This window comes from Xiphias gladius, chromosome 7, assembly GCF_016859285.1.
Source record: "Xiphias gladius isolate SHS-SW01 ecotype Sanya breed wild chromosome 7, ASM1685928v1, whole genome shotgun sequence".
NCBI lineage: Eukaryota > Metazoa > Chordata > Actinopteri > Istiophoriformes > Xiphiidae > Xiphias > Xiphias gladius.
The window spans coordinates 4,054,809-4,076,730 of NC_053406.1; the positions used below are offsets into that span (position 1 = coordinate 4,054,809).

Below are 21,922 nucleotides of genomic sequence, written 5' to 3' on the forward strand. Positions count from 1 at the left end.
CCCTGCTGCCGCGGTGCTCCTCCGTCTCGCGCTCTACGGGAGCCGCGGCCAACGCCGGGTTATTTCTTCCAGTAAAAGGAAAGTGAAAGTGCCCGTTCAAATGCGAGCAGCTCGGAGAGCTTCTCCGTCAGCGAGGGGACCTCTACCTATGAATAATCATGGGTTTAAGCTGGAAGAATCTTATTTACTTGTACCTGTCTGCAGGTGAGTTACTGACGGCAGCTTTGTTGAAGATTGGGGCGTTGTTGGTGCTTGTGTGTGTCGGGTCAACACATGTATTAACCCATGAGACATTAACGAAATGAACACTATACCGTAGTATATTACACTGTACCGTAACATACCGTACTACATTGTAGTGTAATACACCATACTATGCTAAACTAAACTGCATTGACTCATTTCGTGTCCCTCAGGTGTCCTGTGTATCAATCAGGTGTCATGGCTGCCCTGTCGGTTCACCGATGAGAATGTGACGGTGAATGAAGAGGGTCACACCGAGACTCAGTTCATCCACAGAGAGGCTATGCTGCAGTTTGGTCACAGAGGAGATGCTCCCCTTAACCCACATGCCATCACTTTCCTGGTCACGGGTAAGAGCTGTGGCCCGGGACGTTAACAAGACTGAGAGCTGTTCTATTCTACTGTGTTCTCCTATGTTCTGTTCTCTTCTAGCATCCAAGCTGGACCTACGGCGGTATGTGGAGGGGGTGGAGCGAGAGCAGTTGGAGTGTGAGCTGCGTAGGTACAGCACAGAGGGCGTCCATGTCCGCTGGCCTGTCCAGGCAGCCCAGGAGTACAACCACTGGTACCGCTGCACCCTTAAACACAGCAAGGGCCTGTTCGCCATCACTGGCGTCCTCAGACACCCAACCGACCAACCCCCAACCGGAAGGCAGGACTACCGCAGTTGGCCTGCCATCGGGGACCGAGAGATACTCACAACAACAGGTAACACTCACTGTCTTTAAAAATTTGATATAATATCAGTCCCATATAACAGATTAACTCAAATGTATCTCTGTCTCCTTTGCCTCTGTTTTGTCACATCTGTTTCCATAGTTGCCTTGGTCATTAAAACACAGTCTCCATCAGTGAGAGCAGGCCTGAGCTCCCAACAAAAGCTTCACTGCCAGTTCGATCTTGATCACAGGGGACCAAATGTCACTGTGGAGTGGCACCGGCAGCATCGTGGGGAGAAAACCCGACTCTTCAGCCACTCCAGCCGCTCAGGGCAAACCCAGGGAACTGGGGTGGGGCTGAAGAGGCTTGCAGGCGGGGATGCTTCCTATACCCTCCCCTTCACCAAGATGAGCAGCGAAGGGACGTACATTTGTTCAGTGTCAGTGAATCCGCTGCTCGCCAGTCTGGATATAAATCTGCAAATTGAAGGTGAGAAAGAGTCATAGAAAGGTCAGGGCATAGCAGTATAAAATGCTAGTATGGAAAATGTAATTATGATACTGTATACTTTATAAAACAGCTTTTGATAACAACAAGTTTTTTGAAGAGACTTAAATTGAGATAGTAAAGTGTGAGCGCATTAGGCAGGTATTTCCTGAGTCCTGGTCTTAACTGTAAGAGCTTGGTCATCTTTAGTCTTAAACCTTTACTTGGGGTCAGCCAGCATTGTTGAGGCCTTCAGACTGGTTAGTAACTGGATAAAATATGGGGCAAATCCATGAAGCCCCTCAGAAGTAATCAGTAACAACTTTTCATCAAATTCTAAAATAAACTGGCAGCCACTATTAGGGCATTCATAGCTAATATGTTCTCTTTTGTCAGATGTCCAGCTGTCTCTGAATTAAATTTTTTAAATCTTTTAATTTATTACATTTGGAGACCACTGGATTAATCAAAGTGTGATTCTCGATCATGAACAAATTTGAGCAAAAATTCCTTAGATAAAAGAAGTGAGAGGGTGATCCTGCTAATGTGAATCTCACAGTTAAGGCTGGAATCAAAAACCAAACTCAGGTTTTTAATGCTCACAGGAATAAGTCAAGTTTTGGGGAACTAAGGTTTATTTCAGTTAGGTGATTGGATTGATACCGTACTCATATGTATATGCACTGAGAGCAGAGCAGAGACCGCCTGAAAAGCCTCCACACTATGCAGTATCTGTTGCCTGGCAACCTCATGGTGACAAGTCCCTGCCCCTGGCTAAGCGGTAGCCCCGGGCTAGCCCTTCTTCCCTGTTTCCAGTCTCTCTGCTAAGCAAAGCTAACTGGCGGCTGGCTGTAGCTTCATACTGAAGAGACGGACACAAAAGTTTTAATGGTCTTTCTCATCTAACTCTTGGCAAGAAAGTGAGCGATGAAATTGTATTAACTTTAATGGGCTTTGGCGATACGACAGTCACAAAGATAACTACTCTGCTTGGACTAAGTAGACCGTCAACTGACCTTATTTTCATTATCACTGAATCTCTCAAATACTCTTTAAGTTGACTGATAAGCCTTTATTCCAGTTTCTCATTTTTGACCCCTTGAAACTAGCAAATGGTTGGCATTCTTGCTTGATAAATGTCTCAACTACCATCACTTTTAACACTAAGAAGAATCTCTTTCTTATAAGGATACTTGATGTCGCACACTTCATTGGCTATTGGCAATCTCATAAGGAGCCAAACTGATAAGAGAAACCTCTTGCCGAAACTGCCTTGAAAATGTCCTTTTATTGAATTCTCTTGTCTCCTCAGAGCCTCCCCGAGTCTCTGTCAATGTTGGAACCAATCTGTTACTGCAGGAGGGCGGGGAGCAGAAGGTTGTTTGCGAGGCCGAGAACTATTACCCTCTGGATGTGGAGATAGTTTGGTACGAGCAGGACCCAGCGGTGTCGGGCCAGAGGGTTGGCGCTCCTGTCCCAAAAAAGCTCCAGAACGTTCTGCTGTCCAGCCACAAACACAACAATGACAAGACCTACTCGGTGTCGGCTTTCTTCTACCTCCAGGCTTCGCTCAGGGACTCAGGGAGACAGTTTACATGCAGCGTCTCCCACCAGTCCCTGAGAGTGTCCATCAGAAAGAGCTTCATCCTGACTGTTGAAGGTGAGAGAAGCAAACCATGTCGCAGTAATTGCGCTGTAGTACTATGAGCTCCCACACAGTGGCAGCAGAGGGACATAATTGACCCTTGATGTCTTTCTGTTGTCTGTTTTCTCTGCTCAGAGCCAAGCAGCTGGGTTTTTTACCTGGCTGTTGGTGTCACCGTGGTCGTACTGCTGGTCATTCTGTGTGCAATGCTGAACTATCTGCGCTCAGGTGGGTTAGGAGAGCCTCATGCAATCAGGTTGATAAAGATGTGCGGGGGATGTGCGTTATTGAGGAATACTGCGTGTTCATTTAGTTTTAATTCAACACACTAGATTCAAAAGGAACATTAATGATTGTGAAGGGTTACGTAGAGGTATCACTCTCAACACTATTGTCACCTCATGTAACGTGCACTGCAGGCCAATATAGAGGTAAGGCCAAAGCACAAATAACCAGTATCTTCCAATTTTTTTTTCCTTGGGGAAAATATGTGTTGGGACGCCAGTGACATGAAAACAGATTAGAGCCACTGTATTATTGACATTGTGGAATATGAAGTGTTCATGTCCAAGAGAGTAATTATCATTTGTTGTTCCACAGCAAGAAAAAGAGCACTGCGGGTAAGATAATATGAAAATAAAATAGTTGTTTTTTGACTTAACCATCGCCATCGGTGCCAACAAATATTTGATCACTGTATGTCTATCCATATGTGTGTGTTTCTGAGCAGAAAAAACCATACTGAGACCTTTGATGACCTGAGCGCAACATCACAAGCTACAGTGAAGGCAGAGTATCTCCCTCAGACCTCCCTCATTCATTTTTATGAAATGTCTAATGTCTTAGACATTTGTTTTTTTCTTGTTGTAAAAGGTGAGTTTGGGTTTCTGTGAGACTGAAACTGGGTTTTTTTTTTTTTTTTTTTTTTACAAGTTCCTTTGAATTTGCTTTGATTTTGTTCATGCTAAAATCATGATGTTGAAGCAAGTGTTTGGTCTTGGGTGTAGCAGTCCACGCATTATTACACTGGTGATAATGTGGAGTTTTTGACTAGTAGTAGCAGCATGGAGCATTGTTTTTACGAGGGCGTCCCCAGGTGAAAAGCTTAAGCAGCGAAGAACATTGCTAGCAAACATGGATGTAAACAATGAACTATTTAAAATATTTTAAATTAATTAATTACTTTAATTGACTTTGTAGATGTTTTATGAGGAAGTAAATACAGTCAACATATTTGTTAGACCTCAAGGATACACAGTTTTGATGAGCAACACTGAATGGAACCAGAATTTTGTTTATCTTCAAGAAAACTCCACAGAACACCTGTGATGAAACATAACTAGAGAAAGAATCTCAAATGTCAAAAACCTGCTGATTCATGTTGAATAGTGTACTGTTATGGGAAAAAACCCTAACCCTATATATATAATAAACTTACCAGGTATTGTAAAATGACTACAGATTAATATTTAAATTGATTAAATAATTACATACCATATACTGTTATAATTACATTACACTGATTCTAAAAATTGTCATTTTGTCAACCGGTTTTTACATTATTCTTAGCAACATGCAACTGAAGTATTCTTGGAGTAAGAAAACTGTCTGATGTCTGAAATCTCCAAATGTCATTTTCTCCGGTTTTTCATTTCTCAGCAGATCTCGTCCCATATATAACAATTTGCTAAATGACATTTTGGACTTAAATGAAAGATAAAAGTAAAAATCTTTCGCTTTACTCCCACTCACAAATTTAGTAAAGCTATTTATAAAATCTTTTTTGACATAAAAACTCCAGAGATGTCTTATCCTAACTAAAAGTAAATTAGATTTCACACAAATAAAAATTCTAAAAAATGAAAATGCTTTTGCAGAATTATTGCAATCATTTTTATTTTAAAAGAATGCACAATGGGGAAAATGACTGGCAAATTCTTGTGTCTGATTGGCTATTTCTCTGTGATCACCCCTGTGATTAATCGTGATAACTGAGAGTTGCTCTTAAATGTTTCCTCTTACACTTCACTATAGAATGATTATGAGTCACTTGATAAATCTAATAATATCTTATTATTCACTTTTAGCAAAGAACTCTTTTACTCCTACATTGGAAAATTGGCTTACAGCAATCTTGGGTGTTATTTAGCTCTGCTAAATATAGGCCCTAAGTCAAATCCATAATAGAGAACATTTTTTGTCCAATTCTCTTTCTGTTGCTTTCTCCTCGACCCAGACTCAACTCTGCATACACACAAGTAAAATCAAAGCTTCTTGTAAAACATCTAAATGATCTCTATATATCATCTGCTTTCTTTGTTGCCCTCTCATTAGAAACACACACGTATCCTTGTGAAACATACTGACCCTCACTTCTTGTATATGTCAGCTTTGAAGTGGCCTGATGAAGAGGAACTCAAAAATGTCCACAGAGAGGGCAGCTAAACTGGTCAGTCCATTTACAGGGATAAACAGAGTTTTACTTAGACTGATACCAGATGTGCGTTGTGTGTATGTGTGCTACCAGCACCCTGTACCCTAAGGGGTGAGTGTGTTTGTGTGTGTGTGTGTGTGTGTTTGGCCCAGATTTGATCACTAATTTTCAGATAAGACAAACAGAGCAGGGCAGCATTAAACTTGTCTTGGCGGGGGGCAAGACAGAGAATGAGTTAGAGAGAGAGGAGAAAAAAAAGGAAATGAATCAAAGTAACACACCTGACTTTTGATGTTCTTTGAAGAAATGCCATGACCAAACAGAAAAGAAAAAAACAAAAAGGCAGGCCTAAAAATACACGGGCAGCTGCCCAACATACTCCTAAAGACACAGACGCACGCGAACAATCAGTTCCAGGATCAACACTGTTGGTTGCCCGAGCAGATACCATCAGCGTTTAAAGATAAGGTGCTAGTGTAGCATTTTCAGACACCGTGGTAAAATTACCACAAATAAAAAAATCATTTTTGGTTTCATGATGAGCTAGACGATAGTATCCTTTTAAAAGGTCTAATGTTTTGAGCCAGTGTCTTAAACTCCCTTGCGGATGCGCAACCGGACAGCTGCGGACACCATGGACGCTTAGTTATTCTTATTATACAACTGTCTAGTCTGCTTGGTGCAGACCGTGGCCAGTCGGTGCCCTTGTGGGGGTACCCGGATGTGCGCAGAGAGCCAGAAGCCCTCTGATGACGGAACTCTCATCGCTCTGACCCTAGCGGACCCTCACATACTCGTGGATGCTGAAAGTACACTAGCCGTAGGCCTCAATTATACTCTCTGCGAACACCTCGGAAGTGGCGTAGTTGTTCTTATCATACTGCTCTCTAATCCACTTGGAGTCCACGTGTGCAGCTGGTGTCCCTGTAGTGCAGTGGTCACAAGGAAGTGGAGGGTACACTTGTAGTGGCACATGGACGTCCGCACAGAGCTGCACACCCTCTGATGACAAAATTTGCATCACTCGGACCCTAGCGGACCCTCGCATCCTCGCGGAGGCGGAAAGAAGAACACTAGCCTTAGGATTCACGCCATACAATTTGATCTGATGGGTGAACGCTCAGGCCCTCTCTCACTGTGCATGTTGCATTGTGCAAAACCTACAAGATTAAAAAATAACACATCAATAACACACAGGCCTAGGCTTTCAATATAGCTACAGGATGTAAATATCCAAAATGCCTACGTGGTAAATGACCTGGCCAAACCCAAAATTCAAGTTATAAAATATTTTAGTCACATACTCAAATAAGACACTTACTGATCATGTATAACTCTATGCTTCCTTACATGCTATTTCAGAGGCTTTTCGACACTGACAAGACTAAAATAACTCTGGGAATACTGAATACTATATCTGGCATGAAAACTGTCTAAATAAAAAATAAAATAGGCAGAAATAGTTGTGGCAGCTTCAGTGGAAAATGCATCTATATTGATATCAGCCTTCAAAAAACAACCATAGAAGGCTTTGGTCCTGACATTTGAACAGAGGTTAACAGTGTACAGCTCTGCTGGGAAATCTTCACTTTATTAGGCAAAGAAACAAACCAATGCAAGCAGGCAGCTTCAGGTCAGGTTGAAATGGCAACAACAACAACAGATTAAAAACAGGATCTATCTGTTACAAATGAATAGAATGAACAGATGAATATTGAGACAGTACATGTTGCATCAGATCTGTGTAATTACAGTGACTTTATCCAGTCACAGATCTTAAGACGATAAGCTTGTTTGTAGGACAGGAGGCAAGCCAGGGCTGGTGCTGGAGGACAGTTGATATTACTGCAGATACTGTATACCGGAAGTTTAAACCACACATGTCAACCTCATGGTAGCGCTAGAGGAAAAGTCAGGGGAGCACCAAAGTCTTTTGGATTCATCCTCTGTGGAACACGAATGTCTGTATAAAAATTTCATGGCAATCCATCCAATAGTTGTTGAGGCACGTACTTCAGTCTGGACCGAGGTGGTGAACCAACCGACATTGCACTCCTTACAGCCGCATTAGAAGCATGGCTCAAACCAAGCCACAGGGTTTAAGTTAGGATGGTCAGCCATTTTTTTTTTTTTTTTCCCCCAGCCTTTTAAATTTTTGCCACCCACTGTTCCACCAGAGGATGCTAGTTCTGTGCTAGTTTCACAGCCTGCTAGTGGTATTGAAAGTTACTTTAACATGTAACATACCATGTAATCCATCTAAAACCTGAAAAATATGGTGTCTCCTTCATAGCAGTCTGGCAGTCCAACAATGTAATACGTCCTTGAATTCATCACAAGAGTCTGACAATCAGCCCTCTCTACCTTTTCTTTCTTGGCAGTTAAAGGTTAACAAGTTAATGAGTTCTTGTAATCCTGGTAATAACAGTGTGGAAAATGGTTACCTCTGAACTTATCCATCTCCTGCACTTTGCCCTGTAGTCAAATGATAGGATGGGTTTTACAAATTTCTGTTAATTTCATCTTTGGTTCTCACTATGATCGTTAAGATCAAATAGACTCTACATGTGAAGTGAGCAGACAGATGGCCTGATCCCGCTGTGTTCCCACAGATACACTGGTAACTTAAACTCAGTGGAAATTTCATGTCAAGAGCAGGGAATGTCCCATAAATGTGTGTTTGGATGTGTGTGCGTCTGTGAGGGTGTGTGCGCGTGTGCGTGTGTGTGTGTGTGTGTGTCTCACAAGACCCTGTGACCAAACCGCTGGCCACACACTTAACTACTGCACGCATAATGAATCTCCATGTAGAGCTAGTGGAAAATGCACTGTCTTAGTGTGTTATGAGAGTGCGTGTGTGTTGGTCTCTCTGTTTGAGCTTTAATCTCTCTGTGGCTTCAGCTCTCCTCTCTTCTCTCCCATCTCCCGTTTCCTTGTTCCTCCTCAACACAAACACTTCACTTTTATTTCTTCCTTGCTGTTCAATCTTCTGTTTCTCTCTCTCGCCGTCCAGCTCGGTGTTAACAGCGCGGCGCTCCTGTGATCTCTGAATAATAAACAGCTCTAACGACAGTCCAACCGTCTGGCTTTCCTCTCCTGAGTTCTTGTGAGCGATCAGGAATAAAACCAGACGGATTTCCAACACAACGGATGATTGGAAAAGCAAAGCAGCTAATTTCCATCACTGTTCTTGCTGACAGACCTTGACTCACTCAATTTATGTCTAACTCAAAATTCTACCCTGCCAGGTGAGGTCAGGTTGCATGAAGGCTCACCAAGTAATAAAAAAAAAATACATGCAGCAGCTTGGAGGCGATGAGCTCATGCATGCAGTTTCTGGCCTGGCTGACAACGTGCTCGTATCAGCCAGCAGCTATGGACACACTGGGTTTTCATGTCGAAACATCACAGTTGCATAAGAGAGAGAGTGAAATATGATTTATGCAGTGAAGCAAAAACAACATTTAAGTCAGATCGTAAAACGAGGTGTAGTCACTGCATAGCTATGCAGCGAGCATCGTGAAAATGTTCGAAGAAAAGAACCCAATCAGTTAACAGGGGGATTACTTGGTTGTGTTTTTGGGAAACTGTTGCCAAAAAAGATTGTGCATGTCTTTGTGTAGTGCTATCATAAGCACAAAGCAGTTAAATGTATGTGATGACAATACAGAGCTAAGAAATTGGCGACTTATTGAGTAACAAAGTGGGATGTGATTGAGAAAGAATTACTTTGACATTAATGACACGATGAGTATTTTTAACTTTTATTTCTCCCTCTGTTTTTTTGTTTACATGGAAACTAATGGGGAATTACTGTAATTGATAGTGGCCTTCATGGACTGGCATGTGTGTGATGATGTTTGTGTGTGCGCCTGTTTACACCATCTCACTACCCCTTGTATACACTCCTCAGTGGAGTTTTAAATGTCTTCCTTTTGTGCCATACCTCTGTAATGGTTACTTCCAACGGGTGAGTTGGTGTTAACCACGTACACACACACACACACACACACACACACACACACACACACACTTGCAGACACATTGTGTAAACACTCTTAGGATAGGACTGGGTTTCACAGTGTCATGGATAGTTGAAAGGAGCTGGCACCCACTGAGGGGAAAAGCAATAAGTCAGGTGATGAAGAGGATCCATGGCTACCACACTCTGCTTTGTAAAGTGTTGTTTGTTGATGTCAAAACAGTAACAGGTTGCTCCTTATATTGGTCAGGAACATTTGAAAACTGAAATCTGAGCTGCCTGTTATGCCCATGGACTTTCAATGTAGCTCTCACCCTCCGAAGGGACATTAGATCTTTCTGATGTCAAGTGGAAATGAATTACATTTGCATGCACCTGTGTTTGTGTGTGCGTGTGTTCCTCAAAGAAATAAAACACATCTACCCGCACTTTAAAGTGAGACCCTGCAGCTTTTACTGAAGAGACAGTTACAGGATAACTGCATATTGAATTTCACTTTCATTTATCTGCTTTAAAGATGTCTAACAAATGCAGACGACTGTCAAACTCCATCCCACCATTGTATAACATGTCCTTTCTGTTAAAACTGTAGTCTCCAAGCCCGAACCAAGATAATCCTGATGACGTTACCAGGATTATTTTTTCAGACTTGACAAAGCTCCTTTCCACAGAACACATTTTAGTGCTTTCTGTTTTCATGTCACTGCTTTCACATGTTGAGTCGTACTCCTCATGGAGCTGAACTTGCTAAGATCAGAGGAAGGCCCATTGTCTACTGGCCTACTGAAACGGAAAACGTGCATCTGTGAAAAACTGAAGGGATAGCCTCAGCATTTCTTTTGATACTGTCACAAGATGCCATCCTGACAACTTCAAAGAGAGGGTTTTACTGTATGAGCTCAGATTTTACGTAGGACATTTGATGCTTCTATGACCAGTGTTTTTATACGAACAATGGATCAATTACTGGAAGTGAGAGTATCTTGCAGTGATGAATCCACAGAGAATTATCAACGCACTCTGGAGTTCCCTTCAGCTTTATGAAGCTTTTAGACCTCTTTCAGGTCATTGTTTTGGTTTTAAAGCTCCCAACTTTACTGTTTTGGTTCAATATCACCGCTTTCGCTGGTGTCCTATCCAGCACCAGCAAGCAGCTGAAAAGCTCTGATAGACCCACTCGAGGTGGAAATTACAAATCACTTTGCTGATTAAAATCACCTTGTCATTTCAGTTCAAAGATGCGTAGCCAGTGACTAAGCAGTTCCTTCACTTCTTGTCCTAAACTAAGCTGTTGCCTCAAAGTTCAAATGCACTTCAGCAAGTCTGTCGGTAAGTGAACACATCACTGCTCAGTGGCCCTCCTGTAAGTGTAACGGTAAGCGAATGCATCACCATTCATACAGCCATGTTCAGCACTGATGCAGACTGTCTACAGTTCAGTTGAATGTTCAGCCAGTTGCTAGCCCAAGTTGGCAAGTTCTATTACAAAACTAACCAATACGAGCATTGCACATGAGGTTAAAAGCTCTGCAGCCTATTATTTATCGGATTAGGATTCTTTCTCTGGCTTTTGCTGTCTTTTAATATTCTCATTATCGTAATCAAGTAACGTACTGTGAATTGCAGCTGAGCTGACAGTGGCAGACGCCAGTGAGTAGCTCTGCTGCTGAATGTGCTGTATATCAGGAATATCAAATCAGGACTGTCTCCTGTCCAGCTGAGCAGCATCGACTATATCTCAGGACTCTGCTAATTATGGACAAAAAGACCATCTTCTTTAACACATAGCACATCTATATGTGTAAATAACTGAGCACTGACATAAATATATACTGCTTTTTTTTTTTTTACAAGAGTTTGTATGGAAACCCCCTTAGGTCCAACATTTCTTTTTTTAAATGGTCAAAGCAGCCTTGTTAGCAGGAAGACGGATTTCTAGAAAAAGACGAGGTTGAAAGATGGTTTTCTCTTTTTCCAAACAGAATGTATCCACATGTTGTACACTATGATTTATACACCCAACTATTGCTTAATTGGAATCCATTGGTGCTTTAATGATTAGGTGGTATTCAGGATGGATCCATACTGAGAGATGATCTAAGTAACCAAAGGGTCGGAGGTTCAGAGGAGAAAAAATACTTTGTGGTGATACTGCATGTTCCAACCACACCGTAAACCCTGCTGACACCAGGATTAGGCTCAATTTTAATTTGTAATGAGGAGGCCAGATGTGTGTGTATGTGTGTGTATATGTGTGTGTGTGTGTGTGTGTGTGTGTGTGTGTGTGTGTGTGTGTGTGTGTGTGTGCGCATGCGCACGCATGTGTGGTTAGATGTCATATTCAGAGCAGTTCCCCAACAGTGTAACACGGGAAAGGTCAGCAGGACAGATTCCCAGACTGTTAAAAAGCAAGAAGGGACGTTCAGGGAAATACAATCGTTACGTTCTCTCTCTGCATGTCTATGTCGGTGTTACACACACTCACACACACACAGACACACACACAAATATACACACACACGCGCGCACAGCGCAACGGCAGCACGCTCCTGATTTATTGGCTCTCTAGGGCCCTGATAAAACTCATCCTGGATGACCTCATTTGTACTGCTAGAAGAAGGAACAGACAGACAGAGACTGTGTGTAGGTTTTCTTTTGCAACCCTTGCATTTTGGTTGATTAGAAATGACACAACTTATTGTCAAAACACAGTAAATTAGTGTTTTCTGTTTGTTTCATGTTTGTTTCATTCCTCCCCCTCTTCCGCTCATTTTTAAGTCTCCTCTGTTCTTTCCCGTTTATCTAATTTTATATCCTTCTACCCTTCAGCTGGATGTGGTTTCTGTTTGATTTTGTTTGAGAAACTTTTTTGAAACCCTCAAATATCATGTACTGGGGACGTCTTGGGACGTCAAAATCATGTTCACCCTGTTTGACTTCTAATAGCAGACCACTGGTGCTACGTAAATACCTGATAGTCAACATTCAAGAGTCAGGTCTTCAACTGCACTTCCATACACATCACTGCTAAACCATGTAATTATTTAAGACTTTATATAAACCTAAGCACGACTATACAGGTCATTTCATTAAATAAGAGCTGCTTCAATGCAACATGGCAGATATGAAGATTAATTCATGATAATTACGTATTTTTGTTTTCTTTATGAAAACCATTTTCATATGATACTATCAGCTAACTGGCAATAGCTACTTTACAGAATTTACAGTAAGTCCTTGCGCCTAGCATAACAGCCCATTTGACTTTCACAAAAAAGATCCATAAGAGCATTTTCTGATCTGTCACTGCTATGTTTTGTTTACCTGCTGAACATCCATTTGATCATCCTACTGAAAGAGTTAAAAAAAGTTGTAAAATCCTATCTGCATATTACAAGCCATTGTGCAGGGTTTTGGTTTCTGAAAAGCCTTTAGACGCATGAATCCATTTTTTACTCCAACTGGACTTCCTGAATCGTCCTTTGTGTCTCCCACACCAGTACCACGAACCAGTACCATTACCACCAATGCAGCCCCCTGCATTGCTTTAAGGCAGGGCAAGATAATTACAGTACCAGCTCATTGGCAATACAGTGTGTCCTTACATCTAAAATATGCAGTAGGAGGGCAGCATGTACATTGTGGTCAGGCACTTTATAGGGCCACCAATTAGGTAATTCTCCTATTAATCTGGCAATTGTCACAACAGGGGATAAAATGATTGTCACTGTGATAACTTTTCAGAGCTGTCTCAGAGCTTTATGAACTACTGGGCAGTGTTTTGGTCTGAAAACAACGTCACATTGCTTCCACGTTTGATGTAACACATCTCAATACTGTGTTTTTGGATAAACACCGAGCTGCCTAAGCGGAGCAAAGCAAATGTGGGTCTGAATTTGAATATCTTCCAAAAGTTGGAATAACCCATTTTTCATTTCCCAAGAGTGAATTTAACAACTTACATAAATGGTTGGAGAATAAAAAGGGGGCCGACATTTATTTGTATGATTAACTTATACAAGCTCAAAAAATGTCGAAGAAAACAGTAGAGGACGCTGCAAACAGCCCCACAAAATAATTTTACATGATTACACAACAGACTTTAAAACTCTGACCTTTTCCACATATGCATATGTTCTCCTGACCTCTTACTCACTGAGTTGAGGTATAAATCAGCAGGTCAGTGAAGGGTTGATGCAGAAGCAAACTTCCAGCGTTCCCACATCCCACAATGAGTCACTGGACTGCATCACTCCTCACAGAGAGTCAGAGTTATGTGACGCAATGCTACGTGTTATCTTGTCTGTGTGTGTGTGTGGCGTCCGGCTGGATTTCCAGCTCATGAAAACATCCACAGAGTTTTTATGTTCAGCCCTGACAAAACATTTAGATAAAGTGGAAGAGTTGTGTATGTAGTGTGTAGTAGTGTAAGATGCCAGTACGAGTGTCGTAAAACATTTTAAAATCAGTATTCTGCAGAAAAAGAGTGTTACACAAAGTAACAACCACTTGCCGGTGTCTATACCTCACATGTTCAGCCTGTCGCCTGGGAAATATTCTACACTCTAGCTGAAGGAAATGTCACTTCATCATTTTTACGTTTTGACTGTCTCGCTAATAAGCAGGTAGTGGGCAGTAAAGGTGTGTTTTCTTTGAGACGCTGAGTGTTTTACAGCTTCAGCCCGGCCTGAGGAGTTTCGGTGAACATGGGAATAAAGTGTACAGACAGAGAGAGAGAGAGATAAAGAGCAGCCGCTGCATGTGTGGCAGCTTAAGATGAGACAAAATATTAATGTATCACGACAGAGAAATGTTATAGAAACTTTGTTATGAATCGTTTCATAACTCATGTTCTGACATTGTGTCATACAGTGGTTACACATTAGTTTACTATTAGATATATTATAGGTATTTTAATCTGAGGATGAAAAAAATCACACATCAGGCTATTAGTGTCATCCACCGTTGACATGATGGACATGCTGATTACATACAGTATTGTTAAACAGACTGATGCTACACCATGGGAACAGTGGAGTGAATGGATTCTAACTGGACATTTACCGTGATCAGCCACAACATTAAACCCAGTCACTGGTTTTGATGTTGTGGCTGATCGGTGTATACTGGTAGACACCTAAATACTACAAATGCACACGTCATCCTTTTGACGATACGTTTTTTTCTGAGAATATTCACTTGAGAGGCAGACAGGAAATGTGGGGAGAGAGACAGGGGGATAACATGCAAAGCCGTGGATTTTATTTAACTTACCTGCTTCTTAGCAAGCGTTGTGTAAATAATCAACCGAAGACTTTCTCCAAAAACCTAGGTTACTTTGTGTCAAGCAGCACACCATAAAGTCTTAGTGACAGGTGCATTGGATCGAAAAACTACTTAGAAAAAAAAAAATCTACTAATGCGGGGTTTGCGTGGTGGTGTTCGTCTGTATGAATTCTGCCTGATACGCTCTGACGACTGAAATGTGTTGTTAATAAACAGACATGAGGCTCACGGTGAATTTAGCCTTAATCTGCATACACTCGAGAATGTTTCCCCCTCCCTTTTTTCCCATCACTGCTTAGTTCACAGTGCCTACCATGTCACAACACTGTGAGAGATTATTCACTTTATTTTATGCATATAAACACCCATACAAGTAGATCCCATCCTTAAATTGTTAATTTCCACTACAGTTTTAATACCACGAGGAGCATTTGAATATCCCCCGATGGAATCTAAACACTGGTGGTGGTTCAGACCTGAAGAGGATTGAACCTTCAACTGAAAATGGATGGATATGACCCAGAGTGGGACTGTGAAAAGGTCACTGAAGGGACCTAAAGCTGGACAAACTTTGGGCTGGATGGGGGTGGGTTGCATCACTCAGGCACCGAACTGACAGCTGACATGTAGACCAGAAAGGAGCGTTTTTTTTCTGATCGCTCTGTTTTGTTTGCCACGTTGGCTTAAAAACTAAGCCTCAAAGTTCATTCTTGTCAGAGTTTTAGCATCTCCCTATGGGTTTGATCCTCTCATCCTGACAAAAAATAGAACTTTGGGGCTAGGTGGACCTTAAAATGGCAGAATGTACAAACTGAATACTGACATCAAAGTTTCACATGCCAAAACCTACATTTCAATTCAAAACACGTGCTTACTGAACACATGCTGAAAGCATCTTTTTCCATAGTGCACACTGACATCACTTGTGTGTTTTTGTTACACTTGTTTCCATTACATGCAACCATTCATTTCCTGTACAAAAACATATATTTATTTTTATATTTTACATGTTCCCATATGAACATGCTATATTCATAGAAGTTATGTTTTTAGAATTTCTGTTTTTTATTTCTAAAATAAAATACAAACAATTGGTCTCAGCCTTTAAATCAGCTATCGATAAAACCCTGACCGATGTGGCTGTTGCGTCCTTGACACAAGATTACATGTCACTCTGCTACTGTCTTTCCAAACTTTAGCTTTTAGGAAAAAGAACTTGGCTTGATGCATGTTCTCTAATAACGCTGATAATTAGCTCTCTTCATGTATACGTGAGTGTGTGTGGTTGATTGTGTGTGTGTGTGTGTGTGTGTTTGGCTCGGGGGCCTGGATGGGGAAAGGGTGATGTAATGCTGAATCAGGGCCTTGCTGCCAGTTGAAGGGCTGATCTGGTAATGCTGTGTGGTTTGATACAGCATAACAGCATGTGCGCGCGCGTGTATGTGTTCGTGTGTGTAGATTGCAGTGAAAGAACAATTGATGGATGTGACTGAGATGTTTTTGGCTGAGTCTGGGTATATGACATCACCTTGGACTTACACATAAATACACACATACACCCGCTCTTGGTTAAGGATCAGTCATCAGTAATCAGTGTGCGTTCAAAGTTGTTCACTGATTGAAGAGTTTGGCTCCAGGGGAAGAAATGAATGACTGTCTCACAGTGTGTGTATATGTATATATGTGTGTGTGTGTGTGTGTTTATTCCTGCTTTGGTCAATGACTGCATTGTAGCAGGTGTGTAGCGACTTTGCACACTAAAAATTGATCATAATTTTGGGGGATTTTCTTGCATGTCCCATGTAAGGACATCACGTTGTACGAAAAATGCAAAGTGCAAAGACGATCCAACAAACTATTCAACTTATCTCTCTTTGTTTGTGTGTGTGTGTTATAGTGTCACTTCTTTTTTATCCATACATACTTAACTTCCCATAGCCCCATCCAGTTCTTGAGGTCACATCCCCTCGGCAGCTCTCAGTATCCTCTCCACTGTTGACATTAGGGGCATGTCCACTTCCATACCTATCTAATCCTAACGCCGTCCCACAGAGGACACCCTGTCCAGACCCATTCACTGTGTGTCTCCCTCTGTCTGCTCACTGTCCGCGATATCGTTCTCCTCTCTGGAGAGTGCATCAGCCGCTGAGTGTGAGCGTATGAGCTTGGGTAAAAAGGTAGACTTCCTTGTTACAGGAAAGATGCCACTGAATATAAATCAGCTGCACTCTATCCATTTTTCCAATGTGACAAAAATACTAGAAGTACATGACATCCAGTTTTTTCCACAATTCCTGGTAGGGAACACCTGTTAAATGTCACTGAAGCACAGACAAGGTTTGTTCTCAGTTTGGACAGCTTCCGTTTGAATACTTTAAAGCTGTATTGGGCAACATTGCACACTGGTGGCCCCCAGGCCCTTGCTTTAAACTATGAACCGCAGTAGATAAGCCCAGTATCTCTTTGTGCTTTTGCTTGTAAAATAAGCTACCACAGGCTTTTGAGTTGTGCTGTCTAAAAAATAAAGATAGTTTTGGTTTTATTTGAACAGGTTTTGAGTTATCCCTCTCTGAGACTTCCGCCTCCACCCCCAATACAGTGGAGGCAATAGGACTTTGCACACAGCTCTAAAAAATGACATTTAAAAAATTCATTGGCAACAGCTCTTTTCAGACCTAGTGTCCTGGAGAATCCACAGAACGTGCTGGCAGCAGTTTTCACAGGAACCATTTCTTTGGTAGAAAATTGTTCCTGTGAAAACTGTTCACACTGAAGCCGTGTTCGGACCAACTTCAGCCCTGCATGAACTAACACAACTTCTCATTCATTTCAATGAGGCCGGACGTTATTCCTGCAAGGCACTGTGCTGGCAAATCAAATACCACATTCCTGGTAGATTACTTTGCAGTAGTTCTACTGTTAACCTCACTATTGTCGTATAATGATTGTCACTGTGATAACTTTCCAGAGTTGTAAAATCCTGTCTTACAGTATTGTAAACTGCTGTGCACCTGACAAGTCCTCAAACTCATGGATCTTGCAGTCAGCTTTAGAATTTTACATGATCATGAGCTTGTGGTTCATGCTTTTTCTGAGTTGCTTTTCATGCTTTTTTTCTAATGAGTTAGCCAAAAGGCTATTTTTCATCTCCAGGTCCCTGGATATGTTGATGTTACAAAGTCACCCTAAACAATAATAGAAGAGTATAAGATTAAAATAACAAAACTTATTGAAATCATTTAGAAGAATGCAGAGCAGTAATAAAAAAAAAGAAGAGAATAGTAATGTTAGTAAAAGAACAAAAAAACATCATACAGGACACCATTATACTGCATTGTCAGGCACTGATTAAAACATACACAGAAGCACATAATACAAGATAGACAAACACAAGTATGGTAAAAATGATGGAATGCTGTAATCTCTTTCAACCCTGTTTGTGACTTAAGCTTGAAGAATTAAAGCACATGTTTGATCCAAAAATCCTCCCCAGTGTGTCTTCCAGGTAAAGCCTGAGTGCTGAGGGTTGAAATAACTTTGAAAAGTTATTGAAAGTAAAGCTCTTCAGAGGTACAGCAGAGGATGCAGGGTTGTAATTACTAAAGCCAGTGATCTCAGGAGCTTTGCCTGAGTTTGCAGAACATGGCCCCACGTCTCTTTCCAAATCTTGCTCTATTACTCCTCACACCCTCACTCCTCCCCCTTGTTAAAGTCCTGTTTCTTTCTGTCCCACACCTTCCTCCCTTCTTTCCCATTACATCTGTACACTAGTTGTATTCAAAGTGTGACTCAGAGACCACTTGCAATCTGATGAGAAAAAACATCTGTGAGGTCCTGAGAAATATTTGCAACATAAAACATTTAATTGCTGGCTTCGCTCACATGTACAGGATGATCCAGACACGGTGGTGATAGAAACGTTTCATAGTTCATGTTCGGTAATTTCATCCACATTTCTTGTTAAAACAATAAAATTTTAACAGTCAATAAAAGTTTCTTTGTGCTTTTGAAGGCCAAAGATGGACGTTGCTGTGAAAATAAACCAAATGTTGACTCTGACAGTTTCCATAAGTGACCCTGCGTGGTTGTTTGATATGCCCGATACCCGGGGTACACAAATCCCCTCCTCCCACCTCATCCTGCTGCACTCTTTAACCCTCCCAAAATGTATATCAGACACACCTTATCCTCCCCAGTGCTCTCCCTGGATCAGCTCACATCTCAAATTTCTATCATCACTCCTCCGCCTCCCATCGTCTGTGCTTTGTCAACCACCCTCCTTCCTCCCCACCAGAGACTCTCACACCACATCTCTCACTCTTTCTTCCCCTCATTCTCGCCCATCTACAGTCTGCAGAAAGTATTCAGGCCCTTTCACTTTTTCCACACTTTATTGTGTAGATTTAATTGTAAATGGATAAAATTGCCGTTTCTGCCCATCAATCTACACTCCATAACCTGTCATGACAATGTGAAAACCTGTTGAAATTTTAGAAAATTTATTAAAAATCAAAAACTGATATCTCTCATTTACAAAAGTATTCAGACACTTTACTTACTACTTTGTAGAGTCTTCCTTGGTAGTTACAGCCTCCAGTCTTCTTGGGTTAGTCTCTAAAAGCTTTGCACACCTGGAATTGGGTTTATCACATTCTACCTGGCAGATCCTCTCAGCTCCATCAGACTGGATGGGAAGTGTCTGTGGACTGCCATCTTCAGGTCTCTCCACAGATGTGCTATGGGGTGTAAGTCTGGGCTTTGGCTGGGTCACCCAAGGACAGTCAAAGTCTTGTCCTGAAGCCACTCCAGATTTGTCTTGGCTGTATGCTTCGGGTCTTTGTCATGCTGAAAGCTGAACCATTATCCTAGTCTCGGGAACGTCTGGGCAACTGATGGAGCAGTTTTCTTCTCTGTATTTGGCTGCATTCCTCCATCCCTTAATCTGGACCAGTGTCCCTGTCTCTTCCACTGAGAAGCCCCCCCCCCATAGCATGATGCTGCCAACACCATGTTGGTCCCTGCAGGGATGGTATTGGCCAGGTGATGAGCAGTGCCTGGTGTTCGTCAGACATATTGTTTGTAGTAGACCCAAAAGGGTTAAATTTTTTGTGTCATCAGACCAGAGAATTTGTTTCCTCGTGCTCTCAGAGTCCTTTAAATGTTGTTGGGCTAACTCCAAGAGGGCTGTCATATGACTTTTACTCAAATTGACAGTGGTAAAAAAATGAGGAAGAGAAAAGCAGACATCTTATTTTAGCTGATGACCAGGAACTGTTGGCTACAAAAATGACTTTAACAGATTTTATCAGCTGTAGCTAACTAGTGCAAGCTAATGCTAATATTCCATGAGTCGGTCTCCACCGGACTTTTTAATGTTTCCAGCTGATTTTTTTTAAAACAGGTCTTGCTAATGAGTTTTAAATATACCCATGATGGATACATAGTGGATTGCCTCTGAAAATAATGCAAGGTTACTGCAGGTCGTAAGCTAGTTATCCGGGCATGCTAACGTTTGCAGCTTAAGTTGGAGTAAATAGTTCAGTTTGATCAGTTTAATGGGGCGGCCGTGGCTCAGGTGGTAGAGCAAGTTGTCCACTGGTCACAGGATTTGCGGTTCGATATCCGGCTCCTCCTGTAATTTTCCTTGGGCAAGACACTGAACCCTTCGTTGCCTCATTTGCAAGTCATTTTGGATAAAAGCATCTGGCTACTGAGTAAATGTTGATTCCTTACACTATTACTGTTGTGTTTTTGAATTTGGAAAGGTGATTTTAAAAAAACACTACTTAAAAGCAACACAGCTCACTGTTATAGTCACTGTGTTTGAGGTATAAAGGGACTGTATGCTGACATTATCTTCATATTTATTCAGTTCAGTCAATTCAATTCAAAATAGTGGGTGGCCTAACAAGCATTGAGTCTACTTTGCCACACTTAATAGGATTCAGTATAACCATGATCAAAACTAATTTATACTAATTGCACACAAAAACAATACATGTCTTTCTCTTTTGCTGTCCCTCTCTCAGCTCCACATGCAGTTAGTTAAAATTTTGCTTTGAAATGTCAATGACATCATTGCTTGGCTGTCGTCCCTGAGGCCCTGTTTAGACACGACAGGTTCCCGTGGAAACTCTGACGTCTTGGAGGGGGCAAGGCGGGGCGAGTTAAAGTGGATGATGTTTTTAGGCATGTGTTTGGGTGCAAAGTGATGAACGTTAACACATGGACAGGCAGGAACAGCGCTGTGTGTCAGCAGACTGGGATCAAAGCCAGCAGGTAGCCAGTCTGTCAACCTGCAGACTCATACAACATGTAAAACATGGTGAGTGGTTTCTAGCAAAACTTTGAACTCTTTTTTAATGAAGGAATATTTGGGTATATCTTGGGAAATACGCTTAATTGCTTAGCGTTACATGACAAGATCAATACCAATCTCATATTTGTATGTAAAGTACAGAGCTGGAGCTAGGAAATGATAAGATAACGTGTAGCATAAAGATTTCTTCCAGTGGAGGAAGTATTCTGATCCTTTACTGAAGTAAAAGTTTAATACAACAATTGTAATTACTTCATTAGAGGTGAAATTCAACTTAAAGCTGCACTAATCAATATTTTTTATGTTAACAACAGATCAAATGACTGTGTACTACAACAGGTGTCACTCGTAGCGATAAACCCCCACTTAAACTCTGCAGTTCCTGCAGTAACGTCCAGTAACGTCTTTCAGGTCATGGTTTTCTCAGAACGTTTGGTTCCCTCAGACATTTTAATCTCGTCTTAGTCAAAGAAAACCGTAACATTTTAGTCTAGTTTTAGCCAAGACAAAGAATGAGAATTTCTGTCAACCTTCAGCAAACTGCTTTCAAATAAGGTTTCATTCACAAAATTTTTGATAATCTCATTTCTCCTTAGGGGCCACCATACTACCTAAAATACTTAGTATAGTCCATAGGTAAATGCTCATTCGGAAGTCACATAATTAAAATTATCCCAGAAATGTATAAACCATGGTAAAGTTCACTATATGACCTGAACACCATGAAGCTGTAAGTCTAATCACTGAATAAACAAGCCAGATCTAAGAATGAAACAGACACCTTCTTCAACGGAATATGTGTGGATTATCTGTAGTAGTATCATTTTAAAATAACCCACATGTACCCCTGATTGATTTTCATGTTTA

The 21,922-nt window shown here is 41.4% G+C and overlaps 1 protein-coding gene across 1 annotated transcript; it reads left to right on the top strand.

The window, feature by feature from the left end:
• The first annotated feature begins 3 nt into the window (after positions 1 to 3).
• On the top strand, positions 4 to 4,868 carry dhrs13b.2 (dehydrogenase/reductase (SDR family) member 13b.2). Its single transcript, XM_040130260.1, has 8 exons — positions 4 to 204; positions 417 to 593; positions 676 to 951; positions 1,063 to 1,392; positions 2,702 to 3,049; positions 3,170 to 3,262; positions 3,635 to 3,654; positions 3,765 to 4,868. Exons 1-8 carry the CDS (start codon positions 159 to 161, stop codon positions 3,777 to 3,779), a joined length of 1,305 nt encoding a protein of 434 aa, XP_039986194.1. The 5' UTR covers positions 4 to 158; the 3' UTR covers positions 3,780 to 4,868.
• Positions 4,869 to 21,922: the final 17,054 nt, after the last annotated feature.

What these genes read in the sequence shown, in the direction of transcription:
- dhrs13b.2 (XM_040130260.1), top strand. Translation starts at nt 159, where the DNA reads ATGGGTTTAAGCTGGAAGAATCTTATTTACTTGTACCTGTCTGCAG. An exon ending in TTACTTGTACCTGTCTGCAG is followed by an intron (nt 205 to 416) that starts GTGAGTTACTGA and finishes CGTGTCCCTCAG; the next exon opens with GTGTCCTGTGTATCAATCAG. An exon ending in AGAGATACTCACAACAACAG is followed by an intron (nt 952 to 1,062) that starts GTAACACTCACT and finishes CTGTTTCCATAG; the next exon opens with TTGCCTTGGTCATTAAAACA.